Raw genomic sequence first — 18,779 nt, 5'->3', positions numbered from 1 at the left:
GGGAGGGGGAGGGTCTATGACCTTGAATTCACACATCGTTGCCCGGGCCTGGCTGGTGAGACTGATTCATTGTTTTTGTTGACATACTACTACCCTTCCTTAAGAGAAAAAGGCCCTGCTGTTCCAAAAACATTGAGGGTAGTTTAAAAACATTGACCTGTGTTGCCAAGGGCACTAGGCTAGAAGATAGCATTTAACTTTCTTGTCTCTTGATTTAATATTATTTTAATCTTCTATATATTATTTAAGAGTTACTTTTCGGGTACCTAATTAGTTGTGATATTGTTTGGCTTTATTTTATGGATTTTTAATTCTTTTCATTCATTAGCTATCAAAATCAGTTGTTTTAGGATTTTAATCTCTTGCAGTAGGTCTATACTACTGTATGACATGATATGCATTTTTTAGTCCTTATTAATTATACCATAAACAATGTTTGTATGTTATTTACTGTTTTTGAGTTTTATAGGAAATTAGTTTACACAATATCTTTTCTTCAATGAGTTCTCCACTTGACATGTTGCTTCTAGCCTATTACTATTTTAGGCCCTATAAAAATAATGCCTAGGTAAAGCTGTAGGCCTACTGATGCCAATAATAATTCTTTATTTATGATGATGTAACAAATAATGTAAGTGTGAGGTTATTATACTAAGGAGGTTAGGAGGCAGGGAATGAATGATACATATTGCATGGTGGAAACATATTATTTTTATTTTCTTCTTGCTTGCAGTCCTGAAGCCGGTCCACAGGCCCTAAACTTGTGATATGTAAATTTATTTCTTAATGGTCTTTTTATATTAAGTTCCATTCAAATTTGTTGTAATTTAGCTACCGGCACCTATTTAGTTATTTAAACAGTTATTAAAATGAGAATGAATGTCTTGATAAAAAAAATATTTTCTTCTTTCTTGCAGTTGAGCCAATTCAAGTAAAAATTATGAAATAGGCAAGTAAAGCAGCTCACTGGTATTTCCAGCAGTTATTCTAATACATATGATTGAAAATAAATATTTTTTCACCTAAAATTCATATGTAAAGTATGAAATAGGCCTAATACCACATCAACAAAAATTTGTATTACACAAATGTGATACATTTTAATTATTGTTAATCCACTCAATTGACAATTATGAATAGAAAAATACCGTATTGCTTCGAATCGAGTTGCATCGAATCGAATCGAAAATATTTTGAATCGAATCGTTGCTTCGAATCGAAAATTTTTTGCTGCTTCGCACACCCCTATTGAAATGCATATATTAAGTACAAACACTATGACGTGTTTCGCTGCCAACTTGCCATGTATTGTTGTTGTTGGTTTCCCGGTTCCGGCCAAGTAGTGCGCCTAGAACTGTAAGCGTGCCCTTGGTAAAGACACGCCTTAGACTCAACTCTCGACACTCTTATCAGCCGGTGCCGGGATTGTATTGTGTACCGTATTGTTGAGAAGTATTGTTGCGAAGTATTGTTGTAGTCAGTCAAGTTACTCGAGATTTCTTGCTGGGTTTTTACTTACAACTAATTAAACTAGGCTAAGGTTCTATTGTGCACTCCGACGACGTTTATTTAATAAACTGGCTGAAAAAATCGTTTCAATTGTGAAATGTGGGCTTTTGTCACAATCTTACCTGTTGAGGGGTTTATTAGCTTTACTGACACTGGTGATGAGAAACTGTCAATCACGCACGGTTTTGACCAGGCGTATTGGAGTTTATAATTGACGTTGTCTATTGCTTTGGACTGTGGGTGCATTTTATACATTACCCAATCGCCTACTTTGTAAGGATTGGGTTGACGACCGCTGTTATAATATTGTGTGCGTTTTTCTCTTGCCTTCCGTAGGTTATCAAGTGCATGTTGCCAGCGATTGTCTGTGGTTGGTTGAGATTCTTCCCCAATTAATTTATTTAAATCCCAGGCTAATTGTAGTGGATGGTTTATTTCTCTCCCCAAAAATAAGCTTGCAGGTGTCGAACCGGTGCTTTCATGTTGAGCGGAATTGAATGCTATTTGAAACCAATGAATGTTTTGATCCCATGTTTGGTTGTCGGAATTGTGATATATTCTCATAGCAACTTTGAGATTTTTGTTGACTCTCTCTACGTTGTTTGCGCTTGGGTTGTACGGTGATGTAAATATGTGTTTGATTCCGAAGTTTAAACACATTTCCTTCATTTGTTTTGATTTGAAAGATGGTGCGTTGTCTGATACTAAGTATTGCGGGAAACCGTAGTGTGAGAATATGTGTTTTGTGAGAAGTGTAGTTGTGGTGGCAGCTGTCGCGTTTCTAGCTGGTAAAAGAATTACAAACTTTGAAAATGCGTCCACCACAGATAGTAGGTATGAGTTGCCTGACTTTGTCCTAGGAAGTTTGCCTACGTAGTCAATGTACACTTTTTGGAATGGTTTTGTTGCTAGATCGGATGATAATTCGCCTACCCTGGTGTTCGGAGCTTGTTTGGATCTTTGGCAAGAGAGACATGTTCTGACTTTGTCGGCTATTATTTTGTTCAAATTTGGTGACCAAAAAAAATGATTTATTTTATGTATTGTTTTCTTGATTCCTAGGTGTGCTGATGTAGGTGCTAAATGGTAGTATGTGAAAATCATGTCAATTAGTTTCGTGGGGAGTACTATTCGTGGTGTCTTTTGGCCGGGTGCTAAATGCATTAACACTCCGTCCTTTACTGTATATGCCTGGTTTCTATGGGGGTCCCTAATAATTTTGATCAACGCGGGGTCGTCTCTTTGATGTTCGTCGATGTTTTTGAAAGCTTCTGGGATTTTCATCAAAATGTTTACTGAATGTGTATTAGTGTCATCGTTTAGTGTTACTACTGTTGGTTGTGTGTCGGCGTCCTCGTATAACCTAGATAGACAGTCGGCGACTGGATTATCACTGCCTTTTATGTGCTCAGAATGAAATTGGAAAGAGTTAATGAATGTTATCCATCGCGCAATTTTACCTACTTGTCGTGGATGATTTAGAAGCCAAGTTAATGCTGAACAATCTGTTTGAAGTGTAAACTCCCTGTGTTCGAGGTATTGTTGGAATTTTGTCAATCCGAACACGACTGCTAGGCATTCTAATTCAACTGTGGATTTGTTTGCTTCGTGTTTGCTTAGTGGTCTCGACGCGTAGGCTACTGGTAATAAACTACCTTCGTGTTCCTGTGCTAATTGCGCTCCTAGTCCTGTGCCTGAACCATCTGTTTGTAGGATGAATTTTTTATTGAAATCTGGGAGTCTTAAAACTGGTTGCGACGTTAGAGCTTTTTTAATACTTTGCAAGGCGGCTTCCTGTTCAGAGCCCCATTCAAATGGTGTATCTTTGCGTTTGAGTTTGTTTAATGGTGCCGAAATGTGTGAAAAATTCGGTATGAACCTCGCGTAATACGCTGTCATCCCGATTAGCCTAGAAATCTGTTTGACATTTTTGGGGATTGGGAAGTTAAGAATTGGTTGAATTTTTTGTGTGTCAAATGTAACTGTGCCGTTGCGAAAAATGTGGCCTAGGAATTCGATGTGATTAGATGCTACAGTCATTTTTTCTGGGTTGATCGTAAGACCTGCGTTTTGTAATCTAGTTATTACTTCCCTTATTTGATTGAGATGGTCTGAAAATGATCCATTTGAATAAATTACCAAGTCGTCGAAAAAATTGAAAATGTATTTGTATTTTATGTCTCCAAATATTTTATCTATTAACCGTGTCAAAACCTGTGATCCTGTGGCTAATCCAAATGGTACAACGTTGAACTCAAATTCCCCAAATGGGACGACGAATGCTGTGTATTTTTTGCTTTGTTCTGTCAACGGTATTTGCATGTATGCGCTGTTCAAATCCAACAATGTATACCACTTCGCTTGACCTAAATATTGAAATGCCGATTCGACGGTTGGCATTGGCGTAGACTCTAAATTAATCAAGTCGTTGAGCTTTTTGTAATTGACTACAAATCGCGTTTTGTTTCCTTTTTTGGGGACTACAAATCCTGGACTACTGTATTCGGAGGATGATGGTCTTATCACGCCCTTTTGTAATAGGTCGTCGATTTGTTTTCGTAATGCTTCGAGCTTTGGCGGTGCGAATTTGTACGGCCTACTCCTTACAACCTGCTGAGATTTTAATTTTATGTCGTAGTGTATCAATTTTGTTTGCCCTAATCGTTTCGATACTGTGTTTGGAAATGACTGTAATAATTTGTGTATCTGTTGTATCTGGTTTGGTGTCAAATTATCGCCCAAGGTGTAAGTTTTGTCTTCCTGTAGATTACTATCGTGTTGGTCTGTGTGTAATATGGCCATGACCGGTCTTGTACCGTATGGAAATGTTACATTGTGATTCGCCACGTCGATGATTGCTTTTGTTTTTGTGAGGAAATCTAACCCTAATACAATGTTTATTGGTAATTTAGGTGCTATTAGGAAACTGAATGTCCAAGAGAAGTGTCTAATTTTAAAGTGTAGCTTTGCCATGTGCGAGAACATTACCTTGTCGCCTGAGGCTGAAACAGCAAATTGATTGATCGGAGTGATTGATTTTGTAATTAATTGATTATTTTTGATTCTATCAAAAAAGGATCGTGAGCAAATTGACGTCGTAGACCCTGTATCTATAAGTGCATTTGTTTCAATGTCGCCGAAAAAAATTTGTATTGTACATGTTTTTAATTTAGGAAATTTTGGGGCATTTTTGTTTTTATGGCTATGTGTGTGTGTGTTTTGGTTGATTGTTGTGTGTGAATAGGCGCTATGACGTGTCGGAGGTGCGAGAGCGCCCATTATCGGCCTCCTCTGGAGTTTAACTGTGTATTGTGTGTAGGTGTGTGTTGGTTTGTAGTGTCGGTGGACGGGCGGTAGTGTCTGGGGTCATTGACCTGCCTCGGTGCGCCGTGATATGCACTGTTGTGCACTGGTGTCCTATAGTATGTACTTGGCTGCATGTGTGGTCGATGTGGGAATCTTGGTTGCCCATGTGGCTGTTGCATGTATCGTGGTGTGTATTGCTTATGTTGAGGTGTGAATTGCCTATTTTGAGGTGTGAATTGTCTATTTTGAGGTGTGAATTGCCTGTTTTGAGGTGTCAATTGCCTATTGTTTTCTGCTCTGGTTTCCCATCGGCGTGATTGCGAGTTGCTACCCTCCTCTAACTGTCTCACAACTTCTAATTTTGGGATAAGAGCTATTAAATCATCCAGTTTGGTCGGCGGCGGGAATCCTGCAAGACGTGCCCTATTTGTCGCGTTTATACCTGTCAATATTACCTCCAGTAAGTCGTATTCTGTTGGTATTAGGATTTCTGCTGACTCTTTTACCTGGATAATGAAATCTGAAAGTGACTCGAATTGACCCTGTACCCTATAAACTGTTTGAGTCAGGAGCTGTTGTTTTGCCCTTTCTGGCAGAAAGGTACTAATTATAGTAGGAATTGTTTTACCCTTGACCTCCCAGTTCTCCTGTAATGCCATGGTCCAAATATCCCTTAATTGCCCTGCTGTTTTGTGTAACAATGCTATTGTGATTGATTTGTCGTCGGCTAACTTTAATTTCTCAATTTGAATGGCCGTTTTCAAGAAGGCTAACAATTTGCTTGTGTCAGTGCCGTCGCAATTGGGGGCTTTCGACGCTAGATCGTCAACTAATTTCGGGTTTGTGTGGGCGTGTGTTGATTGTGTTACAGGTTTGTTTTGTGATAAGGCTTGGGCGATTGAATTGCCTATGGCTTGGGCTGTGATTCTGATCATTTCCGCCGTCTGATCCGCTAAGATGGGTGTGTTTTGTTCTGTGGGTTTTGGTGTGTCTGGTACCGTTGGCACCCGTGCTGTCACCGCGTTCTTTAAAATGACCCTATTTTCTTCCAGTGTCTTGGCTGCTACTAAGCCCCACTTCTCACACTGCTGAATTGCGCTTTGCGCGTTTAATTCCTGTATCCATGATACCCCTGTGGGTTTTGTTTCCCACTCGTAAATCTTGGACATCTTGCCTTGATCTACTATTATTTGAATAGTAAAAAATTCAATACCTAAAAAACCTTTTTGATATCAACTATTTTACCAAACAGGTGGGAAGAGTTTGGGCTGGGCAAATTGTAATTTAATAAGACAAAGAGAGAAATTATTTAAAAAAAAGGTGTGAATTTTGCCTAATGATTGTATTTTACTGCAATTGGTGTGTCAAATGTTTGACTAAGATCTGATTCCCTATATTGTTCAAATGTATGTCATCCCTACGATTTGAATGTCTGTACGTGTGTAAATAATATTTATTTGAATTTAAAACATGTGTTAGAAAAATTGGTTGGGTATTTTGATTTGACAATGTGTGTAAAAATGTGTTGAATCGAGTAATTTTATCTATTGTGTGTGGTGTATATTCTGACCTAGGGAAATATGGTAATCCTAACAGTATCAACCTGGTGCCTAGATAACGTTTCCTGATTACCCTGAGCAATGATACATATTGCTGTGTCATCATTGTTATTGATGTATTGCTGAATATGTCATTGGTTCCTATCCATAACAATAATGGTATTTCACTGTTGAAATATGGATTTGTGATTTTGATTTGTTTCTTTAATTGTCCAATTGTTGCGCCTGAAATTCCCATACTGTATTCTAATTTTAATTTACTACCTTCTCGGTTAACAAAATATTCCAGACGTTTAGTCAGTGAATCGCCGAGTATTTGAATTTGTATCATATTACGGTATCAAGGTGGTCGAAAGAGTGTAGCAGGGTAATGGCATGTCGGTATGTCGGAATTCTTTTGTTTGGTTGTAGTGTCGGGCCTGCATGTTCAAGGTCGCTGCGAGTGAATGAAACTTTGTGAACTGTAAAATATAAAACTGTAATGCATTTTATGTCTGACATCTATTGCTGTACTGATTGTTGTGTTATTGTTGTACTAAATTACATGAAATTTTATGTAAGATAATAATTTGTTAATGTGAACAATGAATTGACTCTGTGGTTTTGGCTCGATTCAGAAGGAATCAACACTGTCAATTAACGGCCTAAATTGACTGAAATGTTGCGAAGTGACGATTTACTCAAGCAAATGTTGTAAACAGGCTCTTGGCTTTCTTTTGATTATGTAGTACATTTTTTTTTTACATTTATTATTATTATATATTTTTTTTTACGTTTTAAATGTTTTTCTGTTTTTATATTTATTTTATATATTTATTTGTATTTTTGTTTAAGATGAGCCTGTAATAACTGTGTGTAATGTATATTTAAATCGTGTATGTTTGCTTGGAAATAACAAATCTGGCCTTAAATCGTCGCTTTATCTTTGAACTTCTGTTATCTAACATTCCAGTTCTGTTCTAAGTCTGTCTGGCCTATTAATGACATGGACTCTCAACTTCCACTAGCCCACCTCAAATATCAAAACTTTGCTGAACAACTTAAATTCTAAACACAACTTAAATTAAGGTGATGAGTTACAACTAAAATATGTCAGACTACGCTTTAAAATACTATTTTAATCATTAATTAATTCACTGCAGTACCCTTTCGGCTGTAAAAATTATGAAATAAAAATTTTTGGGGATATTTATGACTTTTTGGGGTTGGGGAGGTGACATACAAATGAATTTAAAATTCCCCCCAATTTTGAATTTTGATTTTTTGGTCGTGGCCTGTAAACTATACTGATGTGCACTTTGACTCCTAATATTTTGCTTTCGGTAATAAAAATATTCATCAAACACTCATTCGGCTTGTCGTCGAGGTATATTTAGTTTAATTACTGCCTTTCAGACTTGATGTCGAACTCGTGAGTGATTACATAAATGCATTTAAATATATTCATCAACTTGGTTTGGTAAAATATTAATAAAAAACATCAAAGTTTTCCTAGTTCTACTTTGAAATTAAAACATTCTCATTAAAATTGATTTTTAAATTTTCCTAGGAAATACAATAAATTGAATGATATTGATTCACATTTCATGACGTGCCTAGCTATGCATGCTCGTGCCTTCCAGGTCGCCACGTGGTGCCGACCTGTAGCCTGTCGATTTCCTGTCTGAACAAAGCACTTGGCTGGTCTGAGACACGTTTTAATCTATTCTATTTCTGTTAAAATTGCATTTTTGGCCGGATCGTGACGCTCTGCTACCAATATGTGATGAATTGGAGTAGTATGAGTGTAAATGAAGATACCTGGGCCCTATATATCTTCCTCTAACCACTGCCAAATCACGCACATTTCCTGTCCTAACCCAACTCTATTGCAAGGAATTAATCTAACTCGTCAAAGTGCACAATATTACCTTAGCTGCCTATCACAGCCAGCTTTTATGTTCTTAATGTATCTAATTATAATATAATGAACAGAGAAATATATATATATGGACTTATTCTAATTCGTGAAAAAGGTTACTAGACTTAGCAAATGTGAATTCTAATTTACGATATTAATTGCCAGACCACGACCCTTCGAGAACCTAATAAACTACATGATTGAATTACTTTTTGCCCCAACCTACACCCTTTCCCCAACCCCTACTTCTATTAGCTAGACATCTTAGGCTACAGTCTACTTATCCGATCAGATGTACAGCTCCAGGCGCTCGACACTACACTGTACTCGTCTCTTGGTTCGCTGCGCGTGCCTACCCGGGTCGACTGCGCGCGCATCGTGGTCACGTGACTTGCGCTATTGTAGCGGTCCGCTACAACCTGGACCCGAGACCAATCTAATTTTTCATTTTGAGGTCCCTAGAGGCCAAAAACACCATCCGTTCAAATTCATATATATATATATATATATATATCTAATATATAAAATTCTCGTGTCACAGTGTTTGTCTGCAAACTCCTCCGGAACGACTTCACCGATCGTTATGAAATTTGGTGTGTAAATTCTGTAGGTATGCGAATCGGACGTAAACTATTTCCCGTTTCGAAATTCTTAAAAGGGCTCCGCCCCAGTGGCTCTGGAGTTTCCCATGTTAACCTTATGAGAAATGGAATTAATGAATCTTAACAGCTGTTTCAATTAAACAAGTTGGTTCTGTTCTATGATGTTCAATAGCATTATAGTTACAAGGATTACCAACAGGGTGCAGCACTATTATTTCTTTTACATTTATGACAACAGCTAATTTGCAACCAAAAGGTGAGTGAGCGTAGCGAACGAACTTCAACCTGGAGGCGAGTTGGCGTAGCGAACGAGCTCCAACCCAAAGGTGAGTGAGCGTAGCGAACGAACCTCAACCAGGACGTGATTGAGCGATGCGAACGAGATCATCTTGAAAATTAAACGTAACGGTACTTTCTTTCCATCGGTCTGTCTTAGGGGAAACCTATAACTTAGGCGATACGAAGTTCGCCGGGTCAGCTAGTTTATATATATATATATGTGTCCGTTAGCGCGATAACTCGAGCAAAAATGATCCGATTTTGATTAAATTTGGTACAAACATGTAAACCTACGTTTATTCGAACGAGTTCGCGATCCAGCATAATCGGACCATGGGAACGGGGGATTATGGGGGGTTTTATGGGGTAAAAATGGGTTTTTCCCATTTTTGAACCTAAAAACTAAAAATTTTGCGATTTCTTTCTAAAACGTTTTGTAGAGCTTAAAAAAAGAAATAATTTAGTATATTGAAGCGCTGTTGTATGCCTAACGGTCACGGAGAAAATTCAAAAATAGTGTAATTAAAAATTCCCATGTTATTCTTATGGAGAAAATGAAAATTGTTGTAGTTTACTTGTTTATGAGTATATATTGATAAAATTTGGCAAATTTATTTATTTCATCCTATACTATTGATGTATGGTCAAAAAACACTTTTTACCTTTACCGTAGCAGCAAACCTAAGCACTTGTTAAATCTAATGTTATTTAAATAGGGAATAATATGTCTTATTTATGGAAACATTTTAGTAAAAATGTAATCAGACAAGTTGAAATTCGCTTAGTCTGCAGGTTTGCTGCGGCGGGGGTATTTAAGTTTTTATAGATCAGTGCCACAAATGGTAAAAATTGATTTTGTTTGTCTTTTTTGGTAACTTTAATACTCAAGACTTTCTTTTTATGCACAGGAAAAAATCCCGTCCCGAAGATCGGGAAGGAAATAAAAATCACGTCCCGAACTAAAAATTCAATCCTGTCCATCCCTACTCTTAACAGTTTTAAAAAGCAGCAATCCATAATAAATAGTTTTCAATAAAATTCCTATAGGTATATTTTATTTTTTGCATAGCATTCTCAAATATTTAGTTGGCTGTTTCTCTCACTATTTAACTGTATCACCCTTGTCTTTGTGATCACTTTGTTTTTTCATGTTTAATTTAATGATTTTTCTTGCAGGAAACAAACTCACCCTTAGTATTATTCCAAAAGAAAAAGGAATAAATGTTCGAGATGAACTTTTGAAATTCCATGACAAATGGTACTCCTCCAACATCATGTCTCTTGCCATATTAGGAAAAGGTATGTTTAATTAATGTTAATTGTATTTACATGTTCACTGCCCATGACGTGTAATCTCATCACCGCTAGCGCTTTCCAGTGGAGCACGACTAGTATACTTGTCAAAGCGCCGTTTCCAAACTATTGTCCCCTTGCGAGGTTGGCCACTGCCGTGAGACGTTGTTTCGCTTGCCGCTTATTGTGCTGGTGTTATACTTCAATCTGGTATCCGATTATTTTATCAGTGGTAGGCACTGTTAACAATTTATTGTAGTGTGGGCTTTAGGCATAGACATAGACATAGACATACTTTATTTGCACATAACATTCCATACATATCATAACATTTAGAATAGGTGCATTGTCAAAATTAAATCCATACATACAATATTTAACATTAAAACTTAACTTAAAATTAAACACTTAAAATAAAATAAAACTAGTGTACATTTTGCTCGAAATCGAGCAATTGCTAAGAAAAACTGGAGTTATTTATAAAGAAATAACTTGTTTAAAAACTAATAACAGCCATAATTTCCGATGATTTTAAAAGAGTCGACTAAAAGATTATTAACTAATGGAAATTCTCATAATTTACACAACAGTCCTACTCCAGTTTAAAGGGTTAATTTATAGCTATCAAACTGCCCATGGACGGGAAAAGGTAAGCTTACAATTTAAGTCAACGTAAACAGGCTGTCAGCTTTTAAAATGTACCGTACCTAAGTACCGTAAGTTATTTAGCCAATTTGTAGACAATAAGGTGTAGGCTACATTAAACTCTATAGAACTGAGTTAGGCAAAAACTGGCAGAACTCTGAAATGGTGTTATTTATCATAGGCATACTCATGGCAAATCCTTAAAATAAAAAATTCAATAATTAATAACTTATATCAATTAATACAAACTAACATCTAAAACTATACACATTTTTAATACGACATAGATAATTTACACATTAACTGTTTACAATATTCTTCTTCTCATTTTAGCGAATTTCCCTATAGGGAAGTAGCTATTACCGTAGGTGGCACGGTAAGACCTAGGCCCGGGACCGATTTACTTTTTCATTTTGATGTCCCCAGAGGCCAAAAACACTATTCGTTCAAATTTTTATATATGTATATATATATATAGATTTATATATATATATATATATATATACGTCCGTGAACGCGATAACTTGAGTAATTTTTGTCCGATTTTGATGAAATTTGGTTTGAAGGTGTAAGGCGGTATAAACTTGAATGAGTTCGCGAACCAGCATGATCGGACCATGGGAACAGTGTTTTACGGGGACTTTTATGGGGTAAAAAATGGTTTTTCTCATTTTTGACCCTCAAAACACAAAATTTCTCAATTTCTCTCTAGACCTTGTTAAAGAGCTTAAAAAAGCAAATAATTTAGTATATCAAAGTGTTTTTGTACGGTTATTGGTAACGGAGAAAATTCCAAAAATTGTAAATTTAAAATTCCCATGTTATTCTTATGGAGAATATTGTAAAATGATGTAGTTTGCTTGTTTATTGATAAATTTGGATTAAACTTGGCCAATTTATTTCTTTTATACTAAGCTATTAATATTTTACTAAAAAACTCGCTTAATTAGTTTTCTTGTAGCAGCAAACCTAGGTACTTGTTAAACCTAATGTTATTTAAATAGATTTAAATTGAAAATCAGTTCAGACAAATGGAAATTCGCTTAGTCGGCAGGTATGCTGCGGCGGGGGTATTTGATTTTTGCTTCGCAACGGGAAAAATATGTTTTATAATCATTGAAATAGATTTTTAATAAATAATCTATTAAAGTTTAAGATTAAATAAACCCAAGGCCCTACTACATAGTTGTTTTATTTTTTTGATCGGCTGTCTGAAATTGTAAAATAGGCATTTGACAGTTTTGGTTGTTTTTATTTAAATGTCAAAGCAAATGTAAACATGTGAATTTTCTCATGCTTCCATGGAGACAATTATTAATATTTAATTTCTAACAACAGCTGGAGTTTCAAAACAATGTTTGTTTCCCATGTTAATCTTATGGAGAAATATTAAACTTTAAAGGGCCCCAGGGCCTCACTCTCTAATTATTTACCTAAAAAGAAAGTTTCCTGCACAACTTTATGTTACGCTCTTTCCAATGACACCAAAAACATGTCAATCGGTTCAGTAGTTTCGGAGGAGTAATTGTCACAAAAATCCTGCTTGCGTATTAAATAAGTATAGAGTAATTTCTAAATTGTAGTTCTGTAAAAATCTTCAATTAAGTAAAAAGCCTTGTCAATAAGTAAATTATCTATTGTATCTTTAAATTTGGTTTTGCTTAATGACTTATAGCATGGCGGAAGCACATTGTACAATCTCAGCCAGTATACAATGGAGATTTTTCATGCAGGGTCAAACGGTGTCTGGGGAGTCTAAATTTATTTTCATTTCGGGTTTCATACCTGTGATTAAAATGTATTGTTTCTGGTAGCTAATTTTTAACTGAATAGAATGTATGTGATTTAATAATTCTAGAATATACAACCCCTAGGCTTGCATCTAATGACATCTAATGACAGATTAACGATAATGAATGTTTTGTACTGTAGCATTGTGGAAGGAACCTAACCTCAAATTGTGCTTGACTGCTTTTTTGCAAATTTTTTTGTGGTTTATCTGGGTACTTCGCCTCTGTTTTTTCCCTTCATTTGGTAATACTGAGGGCCGACTAGCTGTATTGTTTAGTGCTGCTATCTGTCGGGTTCTTGTAATACCCTGCCGCAGCAAACCTGCAGACTAAGCGAATTTCCATTTGCCTGATTGGATTTAGACGAAAATGTCTACTTAAAAATATAACATTTATTTGCTATTTAAATAGAATTAGTTTAACAAGTACTTAGGTTTGCTGCATCAGGGAGGGTAAAACGGTTTTTTTCTGTTTTTTTTTTTTTTTTTTGTAAAATGTTAATAGTTAGTAAGAAGTAAAAACATTTTCCAAATGTTATCAAAATCTTATCTTATCTTACTAATATTATGTGAAAGTTTGTGTGTATGTTTGTTTATTTGTTTATTTGTTTGTTTGTTTGTTTGTTTGAAGTTCAATCACGCATAAGCCACTGGACAGATTGGGCTGAAATTTGGCATGATGATAGATCACATTCCCGGTTAACATATAGGCATATTCTTATCTCAAAATTCCTTTCGGGCTCCGCCCCAGTGGCTCTGTAGTTCCCCATGTCAACCTTATGAGTATTCATATTTAAAGGGAATTAAAGAATTTAGTCAGCTGTTTCAACTAAAAAAGTTGGTTCTATGATATACATAAGCATTAAAAAGTTATAAGATTTACCAACAGGGTGTAGCACTATAATTTGTTTTGCTAAGCAGCAACAAAAAACTGTGATACGCAATGAGAACTGTCAAAGTAGGATTGTTTACAGTTTTGTTTATGTTTTTAATGTCATGAATAATTTGTGATTGTTTGTGAATTCGTAATAATTTATTTTTCTTTATTGTTTAGGTGAAGTGGTAGAACATTATGGCTATGGTAGATGTGTAATAAAATTAGTATACCGTCAATTTAAAGAAGCAAATTTTATCAAACTTTGTCCTCCCCCATTGCAAACGCAAAGCTTGAGTATAACTGCAATAAGCATTTTAAACTTACATGCCAACCCCGTACAAAGGACGGGTACTCTGCTAGTCTATAAAGCCAAAAGTACCCATGAACTTTTGAGAAAACTACAAGTCACACCCCCCATAAACCATACACTTAAAATGTTCGTCATGACGAGAAACTTTGTGTAAAACTATCCATTATTTCATAAATTGCCCTTTAAGGTCGTAATTCCTTTCTAAAGGGTACTTTCTATAGACCTAATGTTAAGAATACCTCAGCTGTACTTATTTTTTTTGTATTACTGTATTTTGTTTTGTTTTATTCAGCTTAACTTAACCAATCAATAATTTTATTAATACTTATGAAGTCAAACGGGGTGAAGCCCGTGGGTAAGAGCTAGTATGTTCATAAACAAGCAAACTACAACAGTTTACTTGTTCTCCATAAGAATAACATGGGAAGTTTAAATTTACATTTTTTTGGAATTTTCATAGATGGTTATGTGATGGACATTGGACATTGTGAGAAAACTTGACAAAAATTGGGTTTTTAAACGTCCGTCATTTTATTTACAAAGTAGTGACGCCATATTTTAATGGCTAAAGACAATCTCGCCAATCCAGTGAATACATTAAAATGATTTGGATCTTGATAGGTACTCTCGTTTTTTAGGAGAAGGCCGTGTAAAATGGCTCTTGGGCCGTGACAGACAGGAAGACAGACAAAAATTTAGATGAGACTTGTTTCGGTTTCTTTAATGTATAAAACATAAAAATAACCTAAAAGTTTATGATTCTGAGCAATGTACCAAACCAATTAAAACACCAACAGAATTTACCACATTGAATTCTTAACGCAAAGTTAGGTTAAGTTGAAAATTTTAAAAACATTATGGTTTTTGAGTTGTTAGACAAAACTCTAATTTTATAGATATAGATTTGTTTATAAACCATGTGTTATCTATCTGAACACCTAGGTCTACTACTAGTTAAATAAATATATCTGAATTATCATATGTTTCCATACAGTAAAATAATTCATATTCATCTCAAACAATACCATTTATCTATACTATTATATACAAATCTAATGGTGTCTGTCTGTATGTGTATTACTAATAGGTGCAAAAACTACTACACCAACTGGGCTTAAATTTTACAAAAATATAGCTACCATACCAAGGACCATTATAGGACTATTCACATTTCGATACTGACAGTAGGATTTTCCCCTTTGGCTTTAAAGTTCTGAGGTGAACATTTTAAAAGTAAATATTGATTGGTCTCCATGGCTGCGATGAGAACACTAACAATGTTTGTTTACTTGTTTGACATGTAAATGTAAACAAGAAGAACTGCTAAACTTAATATCTCACAATTTCAGACAGCTGATACAAAGAAATTAAATATAATATTTTCCATAACTATGAAGTAGGTTTATTTTCATCTAACCTTTTATCATGGATTATTTATTATAAAACTATGTCAATGATTATAAAAAAAAGATTCTATAACCGTTGCTGTATCAACTCCGGCTCTGCTTTGAGCGTAGCGAACGAGCTCCTACCTAAAGGTGAGTGAGCGTAGCGAACAAACTTCAACCAGGACGTGATTGAGCCATGCGAACGAGATAATCTTGAAAATTAAGAAGTTAAACGGGGCAAAGCCCGCGGGTTACAGCTAGTTATTTAATAAGCTAAAATTTGTTATAACTGGAAGTTATTTCTACATTTTAAATTCTTTTACAAAATTATTCTTCTTTTTCAATTTCTAAAATATGATTAAAATACTCTTGTTATAATATCAACCAACCATAACATTGAATAGTGACTGACACCAAGAAACCAGTGGTAACCAATGTTTTAAGAGATGTGAGTTAAATTTTACATAAAGATAATTCACTTCCTTTGTAATCCATGAAGAAGAAAGAATTTGAAAAATATTGAAATTTTAATTTGTGATTCAAACTTAAAAGTATTGCTCCACAATTGCTTATTATCATTTAAGCATCAAGAAATATATTTATTTGTGGTGAAGACAACTAAAAACTTTTGGGTGAGATCCAACTGAACTTTACCTAGGCCTACCTTGTTAAAATACATTTCAAGAATTTCCATTGACTTTTGCCAGTTTGTACCTGAACTAAATTACTAGGGGTGTGCGAGTATTCGAACATCGAGCTTTTTCGAGCCGAATAGCGTCCTATTCGGCTCGGCTCGTGATTTTCAAAAAGTTCGAAATGTTCGAGCCGAATACTTATTGAACTAGCAAATAAAAATTAAATTAATAAATAATGAACTAACTTTCATTTAAATTTACTCTCCGTTTCATAATTCTGTCTAGATAAGCAAGAACCTCAGCTCAGTCAAGACGCAATGATTATCGATCGTAATTTTGAGGAAACTACCACCTATCGCGTTGTCTTTCCAACACAACTATTCGTATCGTAATATACAACGCAGTGCGAGTGCGTGATTGGCTAAGTCGCTATGACGACACACGGTTGCCACGGCAACCTACATTGCGCACTGAGCACTGCGCCTTGTGTGGGAGGGGAGATTATACCAACAAATTATTTCAGGAATTCTATTTTGGGACGGATGAAAGATAAGGAAGAAACAAAGGTGGTCACGTGTGCAAATGTAGTGGGCGACACAATAAGGCTGTAAACGAGTATCGTCGTGTCGTTGTTCCTTGTTTGTTTACTTTTTAAGATTCCTTATCAAACGCCCCTATCTGCTATCTCTCTTTCTCTCTCTCTCTCTAACAATGTACTGATTAAACAAGATTGTGGTTGACGACTTTTCTACTTATAAGTTTCCCTGCGGTTATTTTAGTTCAATCAATCCCATAACCTTTCTAATGTTTATCAAAATAATTAATTAATATGTTTTGTATTTTATTTCCTTTAAACCAACCCCTATTTACCATCTGTATTTTATAGAATAAAATGTTTGTTTATAAAGTTTGACTGGCCACACAATTTTGTACCTATTTTATTTTGTATAAAAGTAACAGTTACTTTGAGGATTATATATATATCAATAAGTGGCGCGTGCTGTAATGAGTGCTTTTTATTTTCAAAATAAGTAATGAGTTATTAATTTTTGATAGTACGGGTCATTAAATACCATAATGTGATGTAGTTTCCTATTTGTATCTTGCAAATAATAATAATTGATAGTTAATTCTGGAAATGAAAAATAGTGATCGCATTCATAAACCTGTTGTCAAAACAGCAACGAGGGTGTAAGGGTTTATTGTTTCAGACGCAAGGGTGTTTCAAGGACAAAGTGTTGGGCCACCCGGATGGGGGGGGGGCGGTGAGACTGTGTGAAGGGGAGGAAACTGGTTTTGGCTATTTATTGATTAGTTCGCCGACCCTTCTAGATGACAAAATTGAGTGACAGTGTTAAATCATCGTGTTCTGCATTTCATTTCTTGTTTACTTTGTGTGTTATTCTATTAATTCTAGTGCTTTGGTCTATTTCCTCTATATGTCAATTATATATTTTTTAATATATAAGTAAAACTTGTCTCTCCACCTTTTTGGATCCAAACCAACCATGTTCTTTTTTGATTAATAGGATTCATTTAGAGGTTTGCGGATATCCGAAAAATCGGGTCGGATTCGGTTCGGATATCCGTATCCAAACCGGGCCCAAATTCGATATCCGACACTATCCGTTATTTATCCGACTTTTTCGGATATACAATATATTTTGACGTTTTGGACAGAAAACTAAATCTCCATAGCTACCATTAGTTTCCCAGGACAAAATTACAGCAATACGTTTCCAACGACCTAACAGCAAACGGCAAAGAAGCCGTATGATGCAATACTGATAACTAGTTTAGTCGTTATCGGCAGTTTTGCTTTACGATTAGATTCGTCTGGAATGAACAGGCATAAAGCAAAAAAGAACTACCATGGTCAAATGAAAGTCAACTCGTGCTTGTCTCGCTCCTGATACTAGGGGCGCTGTAATAGTTTATTTACAGTACTGTAAAGATAACAACGTCATTCTTTCTCTTTGTTCTTCTATTTCTTGGGTTTCCCTTCATCACGCATTCAACATGTTGTCATGGTTACTAATCACCCATGTCGTTATCAGCTTTTGTGACATAGCGCACAGCATGGGGTAAAACTTGACGAAAATCGGTTAATTTTTACCTACCAATTAAGTACTACTTTATTGGTATTTGGTACTGTATTAATAATCGGTCAAAATGGCCGATTTTTGTCAAATTTTACACCAAGTTTATTGAAATTTCAAGGTGAATATTACTAAAACAATTATTACCAAATATTTGTATTCATTTAAAAGATTGATTTGTTGTATTGGGTTCCCCACTGAGTGCAGCCGAGCGGCACTAATGAGGGTCGGACCTTCTTGCGGGTAAACAATAGACGGCTTATCAGACCCACCCCTCCCCCGTGGTCTGGAGAAAGCTTGTAAACAAACTATTGCACAAGCCATTGGGCTGCTTCAACTATAATTTTGTCAAATGAACTGTGATGTTTTAAAATCAAAAACAATAATTTGGGACCATACTGCTTAACAATAATGGACTGCAATTATTGTTAAACATACAATCCATTTTTACATTAAACAAAAATATTTTGTGTATGGAAAACAACAAGAATAATCACGTGTTTTTAAATTTATTTTGTATTTATTTATACAAAATAGAATTAAATATTCATAGTAGTTACAATATACATATGTAATCGACTTGCTAGT

At 35.4% G+C, this 18,779-nt stretch overlaps 1 protein-coding gene across 1 annotated transcript in view; it reads left to right on the top strand.

Moving 5' to 3' along the window:
• The window catches only part of LOC128985893 (insulin-degrading enzyme-like), a 154,939-nt gene that overhangs the window by 17,065 nt on the left and 119,095 nt on the right, over window positions 1-18,779 (top strand). Inside the window, 1 exon segment of the mRNA XM_054405868.1 lies at window positions 10,332-10,454. Coding sequence (XP_054261843.1) covers window positions 10,332-10,454 — 123 coding nt within the window.

Source organism: Macrosteles quadrilineatus, unplaced genomic scaffold, assembly GCF_028750875.1.
Source record: "Macrosteles quadrilineatus isolate MER2022 unplaced genomic scaffold, UCM_ALF_1.0 Scaffold_2__2_contigs__length_208266976, whole genome shotgun sequence".
Lineage (NCBI taxonomy): Eukaryota > Metazoa > Arthropoda > Insecta > Hemiptera > Cicadellidae > Macrosteles > Macrosteles quadrilineatus.
The sequence above is the reverse complement of the archived record's forward strand: the minus strand, read 5'-3'. Positions and strand labels throughout refer to the sequence as shown.